The sequence below is a fragment of the Phaseolus vulgaris genome, chromosome 3 (assembly GCF_051622355.1).
Source record: "Phaseolus vulgaris cultivar YP4 chromosome 3, ASM5162235v1, whole genome shotgun sequence".
NCBI classification, from domain to species: Eukaryota; Viridiplantae; Streptophyta; class Magnoliopsida; order Fabales; family Fabaceae; genus Phaseolus; species Phaseolus vulgaris.
In genome coordinates, this window is record NC_143500.1 from 32,919,598 (window position 1) to 32,941,072 (window position 21,475).

The window sequence follows — 21,475 nt, forward strand, 5'->3', positions numbered from 1 at the left end:
TCCGAACTTATAGTATATTTAGCATTAAATTATAGGTTTAATTACTTATTTAATCTGTCTAGTTATATTAAAAATCATTTTCTAGTCTTTACTCATTGTATCGTTTTTAATCTCTTCTAGTTTTCATTGTTTAAAAATTCTTGGAAGATTGAAGGAGATTAAAAAGTATACCATAGATTTAATTTTGTTTGACTATAGAGATCAAACGAATGATTTAAACCAATCTCAACGTGACTATACAACCAAATTTGTTCTTTTGAAATGAGAATGCCACGTTCAGGAGACTTGACTAGTAGATTTTACAAAACTCAAGTTCTTAGCTTCTTGTTAGAAAATTAAATATCATACATGACATGGCAATGTATCAAAATTTGCACCGAGTAAAGCAATTTACAAGCTTCAATCATGATATTGTACTCTATACATGTCCCACACGAAAAACTGATGGGAACAAGATGCTAAAGGGAATCTGAAGCCTAAATCTGTTGAGAAACTTGATTTCATCCCATGCATATTCTACAAAACCGTGAAGTTCCTTCGGCACCAGCTGCATAGTTTAGAGTTGTAAACTGTGCTGACAAGCTACACCCTCCTGCTTCAGAAGCCCCTCTTTTCATGGGACGAGCAAGGGTGCCAACGTGCGATAATTGTACTCCACTTTGAACACCTGGTGTTAAAATTTTAAAAGAAATATTTATTGGGATTTATGGTGACATGCTCAAGCATTGTAAAAACCAATCCAAATTACACCTGTAAGCAGTCATACAAACATGTATAAGCAGGAAACATTTTGCTTACCGTTTCAAGGGTCAGTTTCGGGAACGTTTGGGGTTGGCGTCATGTTCCAACCTATCCATGTTATCACATCTTCTAACAAACTCGTCCAGTGTTTTCTGCTTTGAAGGGCTATCCATGTTTTCAGGTCTTCTAATAAACTGGTCCAGAGTTTTTTGCTTTGAAGGGCTATTCTCTGGCAGACTAGCTGAGACCTCTAAGGCCTTTTCATGACCGTCTAACATCTGTTTCAATAACTTAAATTCAGAATGCATCTTAAAAGCATCAATCCCAACTATAAAACTTACTTGGGTATAAATCTTCTCTAAAGGGTATAAAGATAAATCATAACTCGGACCTCCATATCATTTTACTATACAGAAACTGCATATATAATTAATCTCAATATGATAGAGTTCCTAAAAGAATAGAGATTTACCTGCCCCAAATTTTCCAGTTTGCTTTGTACTACGTCCCTAAGAAGTGAAAAAAAAGTATAATATTATTAACACATCTAAGAAATCAAGTCAGAACCAACCACCAAGCTTAAGATAACAGCAGAAAAGCACAAAACACACCATATGATGTCATCAACCGTGTCATTTGCAAGCAAGTAGTATATATTTACTGAAGACACCTAAAAACAAGAAGTAGAAAGTGAAAGAGTCATCAGAACATCATAGCACCTTGGCTACTAAGAATAAGCCAAGCATGGAAGAATTTTTCTATATGGAGATAATCTCACTTTTTTCCATGGTTTCATGAGTACTATTGATATCTAAACTACCAGAGGGGTTTATTCTTTTTTCATCTCTCTTTGTACTAAACAACACCAATGTTCAAGGATACCTGGCCAATTCTATGAGCACGGTCTTCAGCCTGAATTAGGTCACCCGGAGTCCAAGACAATTCTGCAAAGATTACTGTACTGGCAGCAGTTAAAGTTAACCCAACGCCTCCAGCTTTAATAGATAGCTGCAGACATATGAACAGAAATTCATTTACTCGAATTGAACCGTTACACCAGAATTATAGTCCAAGCCAGCAAAGAGTTCAATAGAGTTAACAGAAAAATAATTACAAGGATGTTTGTAACAAAAATTACCATACCACTGCTGCTTTTATAGACTCTTTTTCCTGAAACTCAGTGACCAATTGTTGCCTGGAAGCAGCAGGCGTACCTCCATCAATCCGGATGCAACCCACTTTTTTCTTCTAGAAATTTTGAACAGTTTCATGAGACTCTACCATTTCATGATGAGATGCATAATATTTTAGTGGACTTACACGAAGGAAGTCATGTATCGAATCAATCATTGGCTGATGGTGTGCAAATATAAGAAACTTGCAACCTGCCTGCAAAAATTAGGAAGCATAACATTACCACTTCCAATGATCAAAAAACCCAAATTAAGAAATATTAAGAAGAAAAAACTGAAGATGCCGTTGTTGTCAATTAATTATACTCATTTGGTTAGGGATGAAGCATGAGATAAATCAATCAACTCAACAATGATCTGTTCACATCTATTCTGGTATACAATTAACGTGTAGTTTGGAAACAATTTTTCATTACAGTGTGACCAGTAGCCTGGTGGCAGGCACAAGAAAGCATCATGATTCATAAACTGCCATTTTCTGCAGCATAATTTTGAGACCCAGAATCAATGATGTAGAAATATAATTTACAGGGAAGCAACCTTAAGTACTGGCGACTGTAATTATCCACTGAAAGTTCTCTATTTTTTTCTCAGAATCTTTATCCCCACTTTACTTTCTAACAGAGAATTGAACACAGGCTACAGCTTGGAGCTTGTCATTATCAAAATTAAGGATATGCAACACAATATTGAATAGTATGAGATTAGATAACAACTAAACATCATATATGCAAGTATACTCGGACAAAGAAAGCAGAAAACAGATCTTATGGATCTTGTTGCATACACCTGCAGCGTTGAAAGTATTAATCTTCCATTGCTACAACAAGGTGAAGGAGAAGAGTACCTCAATGACAGTTCCAACATAATCAAGAACAGATGGAATCTTGGCTTCTGCAGAATCAGTATATATCTGGAATTGAATGAATCAAAATTCTATGTTTAATCACAACCAGTTAAATTTTAAATTGCCCCACATACAGAGTGAGAGCATGCATTGCAGAAAATAAACTATAAACATATGTTCTACATCTAGGAAATAGCAACAATTTTTCAAACAAACAGCACAACCTGAAATTGTGAGCAGAGCTCATTACATTAATACCTTGTTAATTATATTCTTTTGAGTAAACTTGAGTGATTCTGCCTCCTCTTGTGATTTAGCAGCCTTAATTTTGGTTTTTACCATCTCCAACTGCAGGAGAAAAATCAATATTGGTCAGCTTTTTATCCGCAAAAGCAAGTCAAGTAAATTGCTCATAATATGTGCGTTATACAACAAACCGTCTAGCCAAAGGAAGTAAAATTACTTTTTGAATGGAAAATCAATCCTAAAGACAAAGAAGAACAGCAGATGTGTTGAATTACCTCTCGAAATAAAGCATTAATTTCCTTCATGTCCTTGTCAGCCAAGTCTAGGAAGACCTGTGAATCAGTTACCAAACAAATACAATAATCAATTCTAAAGTTCCATAGAAAATGAGTGTGCACAGATTGAAATAAACAGTCAAAAGTGTGCAGAACATAAAATGTTGCAGAGAAGAAATGGTGATAAATATACACACTTGTTGTCTGCGCTTTACAGGAAGTTCAGTAAGAACATCATTTTTAAGCCTGCGAATCAGCACCGTTGCCTTCATCAAGTTGTGTAACTCTTCATGGTTACTTGCACCTTGATAAAGTCCAAAAAATCCCTGGAAGATCCATGTCATAATGGCAGCATTAATGCTCATCCATTAAAACCAAAAGAAAAAGTGGCTAATCAAAAGAATTTTATCAGTAATGAAGAGATGGCTTACACCCTTGCAATACCGGTTACCATAGTCATGAACATTCTTATATACATCAGGATACAGAGCTTCCAGCTAGAGCACAATTTCAATCAGATTATTAAAATGTATACTCCGATATGCCAAACACTAATGAGGTATTAAACCTAAATAGACATTAAAAAAAAGTTACCTGCTTGAATAGTTCAATTGGTCGGGATAAAGCGGGTGTTCCACTAAGCAATAATGCATATTGAGCTTTCTGAAAATTTCACAATAATTTGTTGTCAAAAAAAGCACGAGAATTTGACAGAGGGAACTCTAGCGCAGACAGTCTATACTGCAATTGAAGCTAAAACGAAATTTACATTTTAGTTTCACATATGAAATCAGACTTCCTTTAGGGGAGGAGGGGAACAAGGGTGCAGAGTACTAGACCCTTTGCAGATGCTTCTGTACACCCAATAGACTTATTTTTTCTTGTTCTCCTGTTTAATTATCCATTCAATTCTCTCCCTTTATCTTTTATCTTTTCCTTATATGTTTTCTCTGTCTGTTTAACAAGAAATTTAGATATAGGTATACATGATGTGATTGTCCTTTCAAAATGAGTGAATACCTTTATGACAGGAAGAGAAGCAGTTGTCCTCTTTGCCTGAGCATTTTTCAGAAAATGTGATTCATCAGCAATCACAACCTGAATAAAAATAGTTCATAGCTAAGAGTGTGATTTATCAGCAATAATTGGAGCAATGTTTACCATGTATGCAGGCAAAGAATTATGGTCCCAGACATAAATTCAGGAAAAGCTTTGATTCTAGAAACACAATAATTAAAAAGACGCTGAAACATAAAAATAAATCCTATTTAGCCCCTTGCTCAAATCATTTAACTTTTTTCAAAAAAAATGTTACCAAAAGGACAAGAGACCATAATTGAAACAAAAGAAAAAAAAATGATTTGTATATTCACTATTTTTGGATCAGGATAGAGATGCAATAGCTGCTAGATACTCTGAAAATCTCATGCAACCTCAAACTAATGATAGCATGTAAAACAAATGCCATCATCATTATCAGATAATTGGTTTGAGTGGGATAATGGAAGCCATTTTCATGTAATAATCAATAACTAACAGAATTCCCAGACAAAAGACCCAAAGAAGGGGGAAATAGTAAATATTGTATCTCCTCCACAGTTTTCATCAATCTATATAGCATTTCTGTTGTGCAGAAGAGCACAGAGTAAACACAATACACAGAAAACAATCCAACAAATGGAGACAAAAACAAGTCTCGTATTACCAAGTAGAGAAGAGATGCAAAAGAACACAGTAACTGTCAATTATTGTTGAAGCATCACCTATGGCCGTATGCATATCACCCTTATAAAGGGGACCAGAAAGCATAGATACACAGTTAGTTAGAACAGAAAAAGGAAACTAACAGAACAATGATTACAAACACTATACAGTCTACCACTCCACTAGACCATGACCGTACAAGATGCTCTCTCTACCAAGAAAGTGTTCAGTACACAAGCTACAATTTCTATTTAACAACCCATTGTCAAATAACCCACTGCTTAATTGCCTAGTATTACAAACATGAAATACTTAAACAAATTAATGTATTTCAAATTTTCAACACTTTGATTGCGATAATATATAGATGACTTCCTCCATTCATTGTACTTACTCAGCCTTCAAGGAATGGTTAAAATCAAATACTGATATATGGTTAAGATAAGAACATAGAAACCACAGTGAAATTGAGAAAAATTAGATAACATGAAGGTGCTAACCTTAAAGTCACATTTCATAAGCATATTCTGTAGCTTTGGCACTAAATCATATAAGAACATAGAAACCACAGTGAAATTGAGAAAAATTAGATAACATGAAGGTGCTAACCTTAAAGTCACATTTCATAAGCATATTCTGTAGCTTTGGCACTAAATCATATAAGAACATAGAAACCACAGTGAAATTGAGAAAAATTAGATAACATGAAGGTGCTAACCTTAAAGTCACATTTCATAAGCATATTCTGTAGCTTTGGCACTAAATCATATGAGATGATGTTGAATAGTCCATCCAGACGAATGCTGTTTTTGGCACTTGAAGATATGATATTGAAACCTCCTCTATTTGATCCACCACTTTGAGGTAAGACAATCTACTTTATCAGAAGAGAATTCAGGATGCAAAACTAAATTATATACTTTATCAGAATAGAAACCTTAAGCAACCAAAAAACGGATCTTATAGAGTTTTCTACACAAACCAAAGAGAACAAACAAGATAAAGGGATCATGAATAGCATACAAGTATATCTGATGAAGGAATATTCAACCATTGTTGAATCATCTGAAATGAACCAAAACAGGGAGCATAAATTAGCCTTCCAAATGTGTTCTATCAAATGAAAAAAGGCAATTCTTACAGAAGCCCATTGCAAGCGTAATGAAGATGGTGCAATTATGAGAACAGGCCACGACTCCTGAATGCATGAAGCTACAGCAATGGCCTGCAAAATAAAACAAGCAAATCAATTTTGTTAAAAAGAAATGAAGGCAATTTTTGAAATTTTAAGAATGAAACTTGATAAAATCTAAGGCTCTCCACCATCATCATCTGTCTGCTCCCTGCCCCCCTCTTATGTGTTGTTTTGCAGAAAAGTACAGAACAAGGCGAGAAAAAATAACATAATTGTAGAATAGAAACATTTTACTCAAAGCGTAGATTTGCATGGTCTATTACACACCACGTTGGTGCATCTGGCTGGTGTTGTCAACTGACATACCAACTCCCATGTGGCCCATGGCAACAGGCCTCTTTGAGCCAAATTTGTTGGCATATCATCAAAATCCCAGGCAAATCACCTGTTTGTGTAAATTATTTGTCTTATGCAATTAAATGGTAATTATTTTTTCACCTTGCTCCTGTTTCTCCAGTTGATTTTCATCTTTTTATGTTTGTTCTCCATTTTATCCATTTCAAGTCATCTTTTAGAAATTACCAAGAGACTTTGAAGTGCCATTTATTTTTGGCGACACACCTAAGCAGCTCTTGAGCCATTTTCTGATGTCAGGGATGGTGCTTTGAGAAGAAAGGAATAAAAACCACTCCATGGCAAATTCATATTTCACTCATCAAGTACAACCACAACCCAAACAGTTGATAAATTAAGTTTTAGTATATTTTAGTTTTGAAGGTGTATTTTAGCACTCTAGGAATGGATTTTATCATCATTAAATAATTCTCCAAGCGTTACTAAATATTAGCAGGCGTTCAGGTCTACCAACTACCATCCTGTAAACAGTGATTTAGTTTGATTCTGCATAGTTTTAAGTGGATAGCGACCATGGCAGCATATTTTTATGATCATTATCAATTATTTTGTAATGTTATTGTTATCTAATTGCTAGGAGAAATAAGTCTTTATATTGTCTGCTGACCATACTATTTTATTTTTGCATTATGAACTTATTTTTGGTCAATAAGATTATTATATTTTGTGAAATATAAGAGAAGCAATTATTTTACAAGAACCTCTATCAGAAATCTGATGTATTTGCATTTCTGAAAATAAGCAACAAGTATAAGAGAAAACGCAACAGAAGAAGGCCCTCCCAAGTCAGAGTACACACTCTAGACCTGCACCACACTACAACAATAAACTTCCACACCCCTACATCCTTCTTCTCCCAAGTAATAGATTCGGTATCAATTTCTCTCTCCATAACTAACTCTCCCTTACCTGCCTGGATGATTCTATATGGGCCATAAACATTAAGAGACTTCCCCCATAGAGGTTGGGAACCTATCATATTTTGATTATGATGAATGAAATTCCACTATGAAACATGAAATTAAACTTTCATCATTGGAAATGACTTTGGTTTTACTGAGTGATTTTCTATAACGCATTTTTGGGATGTCCATATTAGATCATGTGACCATTAGCAAGGGTAAAAATTCAGGAAGTACTATCTATAGAAAGATCCACCAGTGTATCAACAAAGCGATCAACAAGGTGAAGTTGCTCCAAGTGAGATAAGATATGGTTGACATGCATTAATAGAGGATAGATGAAATTGTTCCTATGGGAATTGTCAACTGAGGGTTATCAATGAGACAACCAACTCCCTTTCAACTCTCACATGTATGATCCTTCTTGAATTTGGACTAGGTCTAACTCAACACCAAAAACTAGTTTATGAGAGAGGATTGAAAGCCTTTATAAGCTCTATTTTAACCCTATGTATAGTAAATGTTAGACCTCAACAATTATTATTTATTTAATTTGTTGAGTTCCAACTTTTCCCATTGAGTTCCAACTTAACAATTAACAACCAAAGAAAAGATTGTAACTCTGACATATTGCACAACCCCAAGTTACAACAAATGAATGCTACTCACTTCTACATCAGTGCTACTGTGACTGTAATGTTGTTTATGTGTACTGTTGTTACTTAAGTTAGACATATTACTGAATCATTAAGGATGATTTCTATCGTGAGTCAATTAACATCCAAGACACAGATGCAATTTTTTTATTTACAGAAGAAAAATAATTAACCAAATTTATGACACCACAATAGATATTAGAAAAGCAGAAATCCTGCCAACGTTTTATTTCCACCACAAAAAATTGTTTGTTTGTTTTAAAGAAGCAAAACACTGCTATACAACATGATGCACAGTACAAGTATGGAAATAATTTAATTTTAGACAGTGAATTACTTGCAATGTTTTGCCTAGTCCCATTTCATCTGCTAAGAGAACACGTCCCCCATGCTGCAATATAAACCTGAAAACAAATAATAACTAATAACTAAAATGAATGCATGAGAGGAAAAAACAAATAGACAAGGAAAATAAAAGACAATAACTGATTCATATTAAAGAGAATGGTGAGAGAGGAAAAAGTGATCAGGTCACTATATACCTAACACCTTCTCGCTGAAATGGCAGTAGCTTTGATTCAATATAACTAGGGATCTTGTAGTATCGATCTTTCAGTAAAGCAGCAAAAAATAGCAACTTCAGAAATTTTCACAAAAAAGAAAGCACAAATGTAGACCTAAAGCCTTGTAACCAAGAAAAGTGAGAACAAATTGATAATGAAAGTATTCAGTATATACCTTGAAGATCTGGAACTGCAGAAGCTGCAGCAATGGCACGTTGCACTAAGGGATCCAAGTTTTCAACCTATAAAATTATCTAAATAAGTGAAGAAGACTAAAAGATACAGAAATGAAGTTAAGAAACAAAATAATGTCAAAAAAACCACAAACTTAAACATAAAAATCGATATACAAGCTTACTCTAGGATAACATGTTTTTCTCACTCAATGAATAAAAATTTACAGAATCAGTGATCCAAGATCCAACCTTTGATTGTCCTAGTCCTATTATCCACATACGATGCTTTACTTTTTCAATAATCTGTCTTTCCATTATTAAAACATCCAAGGGTAAATAAAAAAGGGTTAAAGTTGTAATTGGCAAGAGACAAAAGGGGGGGAAATGCCTTGAAACAAATATAAATTAAAACAAAAAAGGAAACTCAAAAATCATAGTAGAATTCAGTACAAACATGTACATCAAGGATTTCCTCTAATCTACACAGAAAAGATTTGAAACTCGTGCAACGGTTTCTCTCCAAACAAAATAATTCAGAAGAACCACATAAAACAACCAATTAGTTAACAAAAGGAACGAGGAAGCTCCAAAAAAAGACCACTCACTACCTTATACGCAAACCGCCAGTACAATTATCAAAGATAAAAAAGATCTTCAAAAGATTTCTCTCAGACTTGCTCATCTAATAACCACACTCAATTATTAAGTGGGTGCAAAATTTAAATAGATATCCTCATGATCTGGACAAAGCCTAAAATTTAAATTTAAAAGTTAAACAAATTACCAAAAAAATAAGAAAAAAGGGAGGATTTTTCTGTGATAATCAGAAGAGGGACACAAACACGCAAGCCCTCCCTCACAAATGAAGACACTGGTATCAGTCTTACTATTGATCCAAGATTCACACTCAAGGTAACAAAATTATTATGAAAAGAAAATTTGTGTATGTCAAGGTTGTTTCTCTTATGATGGTAAATAGTAGCATACTAACATCAATTTCCTAACTATAAAGAAAAGGGAATGATGAGGAAGCAGCCGTTACCTGAATATTATAACCTGATACTTCTCCAAGAAACTTCTCTGCTTCTGACAAAGAAGATAGTGGGAATACCCATAACCTGCAAGCTCAAAGTTTATATGGCTAATGCAACAAAGTAGCCAATCCAGAAAACTAACACATGCTCACACTGGTGTGCAGCGCACAAACACACAAATTGGATGAAGGGTGGAGAAACATACCGTTCTTTTGCATTCCAAGAAGAATTAGGGATTTTTCGAAAAGTAGCTACTACTACCTGGTGCAAAACAAATTCCAAAGTATGAGCCAGAGCTCTACACTTACACATGTATATGGTCAAACAAAGACAAAGCCTTGTTTGTGAAGGATTCAGAATTGAATAATAAAATCAATACTCTGCTAGTGATTTAGTCAATAAAACCTGGTCATATTGAAACTTTGCTGCAATATTTCCACTGGAATGAAGAAAAAATTTGACAGAAAACTTTATCAGTCCTTTCTTGGAATGTTCGTCTGCAACACACAAAGCTGGATAAATAAAACAAACACCAGCAAATCACCATCACCATAGAAAATTAAACTTTCAAAGACCATTGGGCATAATGGTGCAAAAGAGAGAAAGGGTGAATAAGAAAATGGTGCAAAAGACAGTAAGCACACCGTTGTTTGTCCTTGATTTCAATGACGTGGGCAATGCTCTTGCTCCTTGAGACGAAGCACCAACCTGGATGGAAGCAATAAAACTAAAACACAAAGCGATGTTCCTACCCAAAATGTCATATATACTTCATGATTTCATAATTCATAATACTGTCAAACAGCTTGTGCTTGTTCCTCTAAGTTGCTTCATTTTAAATGAGACATAACATAGGCATGAGAATATTTAACATCGAAACGACTAAGTTAACCTTATAAACGACATAAAAAAGAAAACAAAGAGAAGTGCCCATGGCACTCAAAGTAACGGGAATGAGAAAAGATAATAACTTTACAGTTTGGGTACGCAAATTGGGAAGGGGTTTTGGTGGGAAATGATTCGTTGTTGTAGTTGCAGAATTGTAATGTTGGTGCGGAGAAGATTGAGGAGGAGGGTTGCGTAGTTGAGCAATCTTCTGGAAAGCGTCTCTTTCAAGGGAATCGAGGTCCTCTGCACTCAAATCCCAGTCCTCCACATCCATGGATGCTGTAACTACGCTATGCTTCCTCTCTCTCTCCCTCTCTAATCAAGCCAATTCCTCTCAAAATTCAAAACCCGCGCTGTTTTCTTTCCTTCTCAAACATGAAAACTTTTCTTCCCTTTTTTTGACCAGGGTCCTTTACTTGGTCTCAAGATTAAAATAAAAATCCAATAAAATTACATAATAAAAATAAAATATGTAACAAATATTCATAATCAAAATCTGGTATAATTAAAAATCAAGAAAATAAACTTTAAAATCAAAATTATATATTTTTGTAAAATATGGAAACCAAAAATGTAATTAAGTCTTGATTTTTAATAATTTAAATGTAAAATTACTAACTTTATACAAACTAAAGTTTTTCAATGATTAATTGTTTGAATGAATTGTGATTAACTAAATTTAAGTATACTTTTTTTAGGTGTATATGCATGCATATTATATATATTTTTGAAAAAAAATAGAAAAATGTAAATATAATTAATTAGATGATAAAGAAAGAAAGAATCTCTGACAAATACTTGAAGGAGATAAACATAATAAATTCAAATAGAAGCTGACATTAATAATACTTTCAGAAAATATACGTCTATGTATTTATATTCTTATTATATTAAAATATATACAATTTTATAATTTTTACAATTTTTATTTTGATTAATTAATTAAAAATAATTTAATTTAAATATATATATATATATAATTCTATAAAAATATTATTAAAAAAATTATATTCCATTATTTTAAAAAGATTAATTATTTTTAAATACAAAAAAAATTCAACTATTCATTTTATTAAATAAATAAATAAAAATTATTAAAAAAAAATCCAATTAAAAATATAATATTAGAAGAAGTTTTTAAATAATATATAATAGTATAGATGATTAGATAGGATGTCTATAAAACTATGAACTATGTAAAATATTAAAGATAACTTTTTAAATATTATATAATATTAATTATTTTATTATTTAAGTTTGAAAATATAATATTCTAAAAATGAAATGGAAATATTAATATATTTATTTGACTAATGTCTAAATATATATTCATTTATTAGTTGCAGTATTTTTTTTCATGGGAGGTAAATGTTTTAAAAATCTTGAACTATCTTTAAAATCATTTAAAAATGAATTTATTATTGTATAAAAATAAAACATTGTTTATATAAAATGAACTATTAAATAAATTTAAATATGTAGTTTTTTTAATTTTTAAGTGTATATATTTGAGAAAAAGATATGAAAAATAACAAATTAAAGTAACAGCACAATGAAAGTTGTAGTAAATAAGCTTTAAGAAATATTCAAAGAAATAAGAATAGTATTAAAGATATCCTCTCATTAATGATATAATTAAATAAGATGTTAACTTTTAACATATGTAATAAAGTCCAATTAGTCACAAAGCACCATAATTATAAAAAAAGTTAAAGTCACAGTGAATGTAACTTACAAGATAATTAAATAATCCTTCTAATACATGCATGATGTTAACTTGGTATTATACCCTAAGAAAAAACATTTTAATTAAATTTTGAAAAAAAAAATTATATAAATTCAACACACACTACCATCTATTTTGTAGATAAATTGTGTTTGATTCTCATTTTGTGTGAAAATTCTTGAAGATTCAGAGTAATAGCGCGAAAACAAGCATAAAATATAAAATATTGACCGAAAGTGCAGGTTTGAACAGTAGTTCAAACTGTCGTCAGTTTTTAATGCTCAATTAAACAGCAATTACCGGTATCTTATAAAACAAATTTTAAGATATGTAAAAATAGAATTTTCCATAAACTAATTTTTAATAAAATTATCCTATATTAATATTTTTGCTACATTGAAAATATGTGCACAAATTGAAAACTTTACCCTATACATGGATTGATTATCTTCACTGTGATATAAACTTGAGTTAATCATAGCTTAAATAAATAATTAAACTTATATGTTTTTAACAAACAAATAAAGTAAATAGGAAAAAAAGAATAAGAATTAAGTCTAACATGAGATTAGAAGAAAAGAAAACAGTTGGTGAAAGAATCTGATGGTAGTTCCCACCATTTTCCTAATCTCAGTTTCCTTTTTTTCATTGTTGAATTTCTAGGGTTACCGTTGGAACTGGACACGTCCGTACGGGGCTCTCTCCTCCTCCTCCTCCGCCATGAACTCCCGGCAACCCTCTCTGTCGAACTGCGACATCTGCGGCGCCACACAAACCCTGTCTCTCAACATCCACAACATCCGCCACCGCGCTCACACCCGCCACTACTGCACCAACTGTGTTCTCAAGCAGCACCCTGGCCTCTTCTGCCCGCTCTGCTTCGACCTTCACGAAGATTCTCTCCTCGCTCCGCACCACCGCCTCATGTGCGTCCGCTGCCCCTCCGTCGCCCACCGATCCTGTGTCTTCCCCTCCAATACCGCTGTTGACTCCACGCCACCTTTCTTCTGCCCTATATGTCTCGACGCCAACTTCAACTTCTTCAGCCCTCCGGACCGCAAGACTGGAGCAGTAGATGTCCAGTCCGCCAAGGTCCTCGTCGCCGCTGCGCGGATCGCGGCCCTCTCCATGAGCAAGGCTGCAGCTGCGGCGCGCTTCGACGCGGAGCGCCGCGCCAGAGAGGCAGCTGTGGCCAGGAAGAGGGCCAAGGAGGCGCTGGAGCATCTGGCGGAGATCCTCGCCCGGGAGCAGGACGAAGAGCTGAACGGGGATGTTTCCGCTGGCGGTCGGCGGCGCGGCGCGTAATAGTGTACTTCTTCGTCCAATCCATTGCCATTAAACATTGCAATAAGATTTGGAATGATGAATTGGTTGTTGTTGGTGTTGTGGAATTCATTGTTGTGGGTTTTTTGGGTAGGGTTAGTTTGTGGGACGGCTGGTTGCATTATTGGAACATTGAAATATCAAGCACTGTTACTTTTCTTTTGCCAAATTCAAATGCAGAAGTTGCATGCCATGTTGTGATACTTATGATAATATGTTGCACCTATTTATCATTTCAAAAGTGAAATTATATGGTGAAAAATTGGATGTTAGCCTTATCTGCTTCACAAGTAATTGTGTGTCAGGTTACCTCCATTTTGTGGACATGTTGTAGTAGTAGATAATATTTCCAGCATAGTTACTCTTTGCCTTGAATTCTGGCTGAATAGAAGAGATCATCTTTCTTGTACCTGGTCTCAATTGGATTCAAAATTTCCATGTTTTTTCTTTTTCCTCTTTTTTGGGTCATGGTTTAGTTGGTAGCACATAAATAAACAAGAAAAGAATGTTGGTTGCGCAGCTATTGTCATTTACGATTTTGCAATAATCTGTCCGGTAGCTTTCTGTACGTAATGGACGCCGATGTACTTTATATAGAGACTGAAATGATAACCTAGAAGTGCTGTTCACAGTTTCCTTCATAAGTGACTTTAATCCTACTTCCAGAGTCCCTGTGGGAATGGGATCACTGAAAGAAGCACAACAGGTTTCTCAACATAATAAGATCAATCTAAATCAGAGGGAGTGATTGTGAGAGTGATCAAGAGAGGATATATAAATGCTTAACATATTTCCTCCCTTCATTCAAAACATGAGTCAGTGAACTTGGGATATTGCCTTTTGAAAGGCCATGTATACAGAATTGTTTACCACCATATTGTTTTCTTTTATAGTAGCTACTGTAGTTGAAAAGAGATCCCACTGTTCAAGGCTTTTTATAAACCACACACTAAAATTGCAATTGGATCCTAAATCCCACTATGCTTAGCTGCCCCAACAAGGTATGCACGAACTCCTTGACCATTCTTGGGTGATAACTCCAATGCCAACACCACTGCTTAAGTTGCCTATTTATAGTTGAGAGGCCATGTGCTTTATGTTTAATAGAAAGAATCTGGAGAGAACAACACCACATAAACTAGTTGGTGTAGTTGAAGAGCCCAGGGCCTTATAAACCCCACACTAACATGCTATTGATATTTAGATCTTAACACTCCACCACACTCTCTACCCTTGGTACCCGTGCGCGCTAGCTGTGTAGTAAGCCTTTGACTAGTTTTGGGTGGACACTGAAATCTAAACACTATCAAATTAAGTGTCTAATGTTGTCTTAAATCATATGCTAACCCAAAGAAACCTTGAAAATTATCATTATAGTCACATCAAATGCAGTAGTAGCACATAGTACATATAAACTCTGCCTCTTTACTTCCACTCTAACAACTATATCTATTAACAAAAAAATTGCCACACGTACTTTGCCTCTTTACTTCTAATTAAGCCATTAATGCTGTTAACGAATTATCCAAGCATAGCTGGCATTTGCCATAAAAGCATAACAAATCATTCATTAAGAACAAGAAACTAAATTTGTTTACTGTTATATTTCATTTCTTTTAATTTTCTTCTGTTGAAATGGGAAATTTTATTGTTATAGATCAAAATACAGGGTATGATTTTGAATGTTACATTTAGATTATTTATCATTATAATATGCTAGTTATTGGATGTGATTTCACAATATGCCCAGCATTTGCCAAAAAAACATTAAGAACTTAAGCTAAAATTTCAAAACATTCATTTGATGTTTTAGTTCATTTCTTTTAATTTTCTTTTGTTGAAGTGTGGCATATTTTATTATTATAGATCAAACTAGTGGGTATGATTTTTTAATATTATTTTATTAGAAATGTTTATCATTCCTAGCGACTAACTGTTTAAATTGTTAAATACATAAATTGATTGAGGATTTGTAATGCATTTTTCTCTATAATTTCTCTCCTTAATCTGTTCGTGGATGGTGTTAATACTTAATCTGTTCTTCCAGATGAGAAATTCACTATGTAAAACAAATAACATATGTGAGAGAAACTTACATCTCAGAAGGTAGATACATTACAACCCTTGTCTTTTCAATTTCCTTTTTTCTAGTAAAACGTTTATTTTTCCTTTATACTTGATTAAGCCCTGCATTTTTATATCTGTCATTAGTTATGCCATTTAGACTTCAGAGGGATTTTATCACTTTACATCATTTGCTCTAATTAATGTACTTGTACCTGCCAAAAATGGAAGTTGTGTTGTATGTCTTATGCCTAAGTCCTATTCCACAGCTTCAACATGATAAATTGTGTTAAATTTTGGCTAACAAAAGTCAGGACAAGACATATTTCGGAATATCAGTAGTTATATGATTATGTTTAGCAAAAAACTTGTCGATTTGCAATAGTTACAGCAAATTATGCTGCATGTTATTGAAGTGGTAGAGGAGACCTGTAGAAAGGGACATGAAGTTGGTTGGGATCTTTAGGCACTGTCTCTCAGTCAACTGTTATATGTATTACAATTCAATTAAACTCAACAGAATCACAAACGAGGTTCTTCGTTTTTATCTATTTTTCTTGTTAATCCGAATTTGTTGCTTTTTTTAAACAAAAATCATTAAGATTGAAGAGATAGGTACATTATACATATACTATAGGGTAAAAAGAATCCTTAAATATATTATGTAAAAAAAGGAAGAAGTATGAACAAGTAACATGCAACATGACGAATGTCTAATAATATCCATTAGCAGAACTCCACAAAGAAGCTATATATGAACTACACAATCCCCGGAATGGATTCAAGAGTCAACCAATGACCAGTAAAGATTCCCACATTTCTTTCTGACCCAATTCACTAGACAACTGCAAATTGAGAACTGCACACAGGAACTACTAGTGCCAAATCCTCTAAAGTTAACACGTGGACACTGCTGGAATTGTGCAAATTGTTTCCATTAAAAGTTCTTTGTTACTCATAATCCTCCTTGCCTATCCGGTACTTGAAAATTATTTGTCCTAATGTTCAATGTCTAGGAAGATTCAATAAATAGACACTTTGCATATCTTTTGGCATTTGATTTACTCTAACATAATTTTTTCATGTACTTGGCAGCAACACTTGGCATCTGTTGCACAGTGTCCTAAAAAATGATGGGTTCACGAACCTTTTGCATAAATGACTTTGTTCCAGTAGAAATTCCCCTATTTTTTTCTCTCTGGTACCTTTTTCCTGTTGCATCTTTGTGCTCTGGAGGAGCCTTGGCTTAGTATTTACTAAATAAACCACGAGTTTGGTGACAGAAAGGATGGATCTATTGGAGGAAAAACTTGAATGGAACGAAGCCAGAATTGAGAGCAGAATTTGTTCGTGCATGGATAACAAATTGGGGCTCATGCAGGACAAAATAGAAAGGTTGGAGGTCAACTGGAAAAAAGAGGCTTCTAAATTTAATGAAGAAGGTATTGGGACAAAGTTCGAACATGAGAATTTCAACCAGACGGGGAAGTTCTACAAGAATAGATTAGAGTCAGATTATGATCAGCATGGCTTGGATGAGTGTGTGATGGTGGTTAAGAAAGCAGATCTGTGAGCCTTAGATGGAGAAAGACACTGTGAGATGAAACTTTGATTTGCAAAGTACAAGTGAAGATGTGGATTAAGTTGGCCAAGTTGAGTTTGAAGAATAAAACCATAACTGGGCAACATTTAAAAGAGACTCCTTTGCAAGGTTTGTTGGAAAGGTTGAAAATCCATATGAAGATGCCATAGAAGCTTTTCAATTTGTGTCCTTCCAATATTGTAGATTTAGAGAGGAGGAAACAAACCACTTTCAATCACATTAAGAAAAATATTACATACAAAGATTTGTGAGAATTGTTGTTAAGAGTGGATAAATATTGTAAAATCGATGAGTTGTTTGTTGAATTACAATTGATTGTTTATGTTAATATTGGCTGGTAGCAGAATATATATAACCTTAGTAATGCTATTACATTTTATTCTTTTGTTCCGAGAGTGTATGTTTTTAGTGCTTTTCATTTTCATTGTTTATACATGAATATAAAAAGAGTAGTATTCATAACAAAACAAAGGAGAAATGCACAGATATTTTAACCAACTAAGTCAAATTGACTAGCTCAAATCACTTCAGTTTATTGCATAATTTATTTTGCTGAGACAAACTTCCCAAACTCAGCATTTTATCATTATTCTTAGTTGGTTTCTGTGTCTCAATCTACCCCAATTCTTTTCCTATGGCTCAGAATAAACTCATAGACATCCTTTTCATCAGAAACAAATTTGGAAACACTTTCTTTCACCAAACATCTGTTTGCCCAAGCAGTGAGTTTTGGGCAGTCCAGCTTGAAGTTGCCAATTTTCTCATAAGAAGAGAACCATTTGTAAAAGGGAATCAAAGCAATATCAACAAACCCAAATGTGTCACCTCCAAAATATGGCATGTCCCCAAGAGCCTCCTCCAATTGCTTCAAATTCTCTACTAACTCCTTCTTCTCTGCCTCATGTTCTCCTATCTTCCCAGTCCATATCCTCTTTGCAACTTCATGCACCTGCATATCACATGTTTGAGCATATATATCCCAACTCAGATTAATATAAGAGCTCTCTTTTGTTCAAGCTTAATGGAGCAAACTACTCTCAAACTCAAATTGTTGTTAAAGTTGATTAAAAATAGTATTGTAATATTGCACACCAAAATCCTGAAGTGGTATGTTATTATCAAAATTAAGAAATCAATAACCAAAACAAAAGTTGGTAAAATGGGGACCAAATATCTCACGAATAGTTTTTTTTTTTTTTTTCCATCAGTTTAGATCCAAGGAATCCCTGTAGTTTGCAACTATGGAACTAATCTCTGAAAAGTTAGAGTATGTTCAGAAAGACAACTCTCTTATCAATAGATTTGTTTTCATGGTCAGAAATCAAATTTCTATCATATCTTAATGTTGTGTTTGTATTTGCATATTTACTGTGTCGCGAGGGAAACGCGAGTTCTGAAACACGTTTGTTTCCACTCAAACTACGAAGATGTAGAAACGTCAATTTGCGGGAGAAAAAAAAAATGCACTCATTCGTTATGTAAAGAAAACTAATGAAAGTCAGAAAGAATTTACATATAACTTATTACAAAGTGAAAACTACCCATAATTATTTCATTATACACATATAAAGTAATTAATTATATAATAAATTAATTTTTTAATAATAATTAAAATAAAATTATAAATAATAATATTAATAATAACAAAAATGATAATTTTTAATTTTACTTTTTTATTTTATGGAAAATGATTTTTATATGTATCTATAATAAAAATAAAAATATTAAATATTTAATAATATTACTAATAAAATAAATAGTAATAACTAATAATAATAACAATAATATTCTTATAATATGAAAAAATAAGTATAAATATTTATAATAAAAGTATAATTTATTTAATAATAATAAATTATAAAAAATTAAACATAAAAACAAGATTATTATTTAATTATAATATAAAATTATTTTTTCTACATCAAAATTTATCCGAAGTCGAAACAAAATATTTTAAAATTGATTACATTCCTAAATTTACAAGTTTTCATGTTCCCTTTAGTAATTCTGTTTTTTTTTTAAATAATTATTCAATGATATTTGAAATAATTTATAAAATTTTAATTAATTTAAATTTACACAAAATACTTTATACTTTACTATTTAAATATTTTTAAATACAAAAATAAATTTATAAATTTATATTTTATACATTTTTTTAAAAAAAATAAAAAATTATTTATAATCATCATATAATTCACAAACTTTAATAAATATTTTTTACAAATTCATTCTAACTTATCTCAATCAAAATAATTTTACTTTCTAGATATTTTTTCTCTCAAATTCTCACATGTTTATTTTTTCTCTCAAATTCTCACATGTTTACTTTCACAAATCCTTCAACATGTGAGAGGTGCTTGTGACCTGTGAGATACTTAGGGTCAAATTGAAGAATAATGGTGTCCTGAAACTGTGTTGACTGATGACTTGAAAGAACAAGAAATAAAATGGAAAAAATTATGAATATAAGAAATGATGTGACAGATAAAGAAAAAAAAAGGTGTGAAAGAGTGTTGTAACATGAAACTCCACATATGATGTACATGATTCCTCAAGAACAAAGATTGATGTTACCTTATTATCAACAAAATTAGCCCAGAACCTGGCTTGAGCTCTCTGGTAGGGATCAGTGGGCAAAAGTGGAGCTCTATCCCTCCAAATCTCATCAATGTACTCAACAATTATGAGAGATTCAGAGATTGGCTTGCCATTGTGGATAAGAACAGGAACTTTCTTATGAACAGGGTTCATTTGCAGAAGCAGAGCACTTTTTGTGTTCACCAAATCCTCTACCTTGTTCTCAAACTCAACCCCTTTCTCTGTCAATGCAATCTTCACTCTTACACAGAACATACTCAGATTGAAATCCAACAACACAACCTCATCTCCCATTGTCAAACACAATTCTCAACAAAAACACTAATTCACAACATTCAGATCCTGTTTACAGCTTTGAATTTATAGGCAATAACATTCAATTCAACTTACTTTTCTCTTCATAAATTAATATTTTTAAGAAAGCAATTATTGTCATTTAATACATATTAAATGTTTTATATCAATAATTAATAACTATTTTAAAATAACTTGTAACTTAACATATTTTTACTGGCATATTAAATTATTTGTAAGTAGGGGCCACTTTAAAAAATAAAACTTTTGAAGACCAAAATTAACACACCAAAATAGATGATTAAAACATACTTTAATCCAATAATTAAAAATACATTCATCACGTAAAGTAAAAATTAATATACTACAACAATCTTATTTGTATGATTATAGAATTGATGTAAAGTAAATATTAATATTTAATATGTTATTATGGAGTAAAAACTGTATATTACATTATAGTCCTTTAAATTTTAGAAGCATTTAATATTAATTGGGAATTAACATTTTCGGATTTTTTTTAGAAAAACTTATTCAGGAAATGAAAAATTTAATTTAAATATAATTAATTTGGTCAAATTCATAAAATTAATGTTATAAATAAAAATATATATTTTCACTCTGATTCTTTATATATTTGGATATACTTAATATAAATTTTATAAATATCTTCAAACATCTATTAAGAGGATTTATTAATTAAATGCACATTTTACGTTTAATATAATTAATTTTTCAAATATTTACTTCTAATGTGGAAAAGAAGTAAATGCAATCATCATTTTTAAAAAAATTAAACATTTTTATATTAGAAGATAATACTATTTATATAAACAGATATTTGGTTATTAAAAGATTAAATTATAATATGAGTTATTATGTGAGCAGATAGATAATAGAGCCAATATTAAAAATAAGTTAATTGTGTTAATTTTTGTTATTAGTGTATGAAATTAGTAAGTGTTCTTAAATTTATATGACAATTAAAAATCCAAATTAGTAAGGGCCCTTCATGAAAGAATTAAGCATCCAAATCAAATTATGGTATGAAAATATTTTAAGTGAATTCACTTTATTGTTTAAATAGGTT

The 21,475-nt window shown here is 32.4% G+C and overlaps 3 protein-coding genes across 14 annotated transcripts; 1 reads left to right on the forward strand and 2 right to left on the reverse strand.

Annotated features, from left to right (window-relative positions):
• Window positions 1-297: 297 nt before the first annotated feature.
• On the reverse strand, window positions 298-11,186 carry CHR18 (chromatin remodeling factor18). Of its 11 annotated transcripts, none has more exons than XR_011080468.2 (25): window positions 10,863-11,186; window positions 10,531-10,594; window positions 10,292-10,383; window positions 10,092-10,147; window positions 9,895-9,970; window positions 8,852-8,918; window positions 8,656-8,722; window positions 8,451-8,517; window positions 6,148-6,231; window positions 6,030-6,071; window positions 5,725-5,880; window positions 4,323-4,400; window positions 3,897-3,965; window positions 3,734-3,799; window positions 3,500-3,628; window positions 3,303-3,359; window positions 3,040-3,129; window positions 2,782-2,847; window positions 2,062-2,130; window positions 1,880-1,989; window positions 1,624-1,749; window positions 1,353-1,411; window positions 1,214-1,250; window positions 799-1,019; window positions 298-667 (listed from the first exon to the last, which is right to left on the reverse strand). XR_011080468.2 is itself a non-coding variant. In XM_068607548.2 (25 exons), exons 1-24 carry the CDS (start codon window positions 11,046-11,048, stop codon window positions 810-812), a joined length of 2,115 nt encoding a protein of 704 aa, XP_068463649.1. In that variant the 5' UTR covers window positions 11,049-11,186; the 3' UTR covers window positions 298-667; window positions 799-809. The 11 variants fall into 11 exon arrangements, 7 of the variants coding, with proteins under 7 accessions (XP_068463649.1, XP_068463648.1, XP_068463646.1 ...); XR_011080467.2 differs by having other exon boundaries at window positions 10,292-10,398; XM_068607548.2 differs by having other exon boundaries at window positions 1,885-1,986.
• Window positions 11,187-13,083: 1,897 nt separating this feature from the next.
• LOC137807096 (uncharacterized) lies at window positions 13,084-17,117 on the forward strand. 2 transcript variants are annotated; one of them, XR_016519689.1, is made up of 3 exons: window positions 13,084-13,809; window positions 15,871-15,929; window positions 16,983-17,117. XR_016519689.1 is itself a non-coding variant. In XM_068607550.2 (1 exon), the coding sequence occupies exon 1, from the start codon at window positions 13,221-13,223 to the stop codon at window positions 13,803-13,805; it is 585 nt and encodes a 194-aa protein (XP_068463651.1). In that variant the 5' UTR covers window positions 13,084-13,220; the 3' UTR covers window positions 13,806-14,030. The 2 variants fall into 2 exon arrangements, 1 of the variants encoding a protein (XP_068463651.1); XM_068607550.2 differs by lacking the exons at window positions 15,871-15,929; window positions 16,983-17,117 and having other exon boundaries at window positions 13,084-14,030.
• Window positions 17,118-17,983: 866 nt separating this feature from the next.
• Window positions 17,984-20,399, reverse strand: LOC137805865 (glutathione S-transferase U25). The gene is made up of 2 exons (XM_068605764.2): window positions 20,068-20,399; window positions 17,984-18,439 (listed from the first exon to the last, which is right to left on the reverse strand). The coding sequence occupies exons 1-2, from the start codon at window positions 20,383-20,385 to the stop codon at window positions 18,101-18,103; spliced, it is 657 nt and encodes a 218-aa protein (XP_068461865.1). The 5' UTR covers window positions 20,386-20,399; the 3' UTR covers window positions 17,984-18,100.
• Window positions 20,400-21,475: the final 1,076 nt, after the last annotated feature.

Coding starts and splice junctions, on each gene's coding strand:
- LOC137807096 (XM_068607550.2), top strand. CDS start 13,221: ATGAACTCCCGGCAACCCTCTCTGTCGAACTGCGACATCTGCGGCGCC.
- CHR18 (XM_068607544.2), bottom strand. CDS start 11,048: ATGGATGTGGAGGACTGGGATTTGAGTGCAGAGGACCTCGATTCCCTT. Junction 3,966..4,322: donor CTTCTCTTCCTGTCATAAAG/GTATTCACTCAT, acceptor TGAAATTTTCAG/AAAGCTCAATATGCATTATT. Junction 1,412..1,623: donor GTGCTCATAGAATTGGCCAG/GTATCCTTGAAC, acceptor TCTTGTTTTTAG/GTGTCTTCAGTAAATATATA.
- LOC137805865 (XM_068605764.2), bottom strand. CDS start 20,385: ATGGGAGATGAGGTTGTGTTGTTGGATTTCAATCTGAGTATGTTCTGT. Junction 18,440..20,067: donor CTAATTTTGTTGATAATAAG/GTAACATCAATC, acceptor TGTGATATGCAG/GTGCATGAAGTTGCAAAGAG.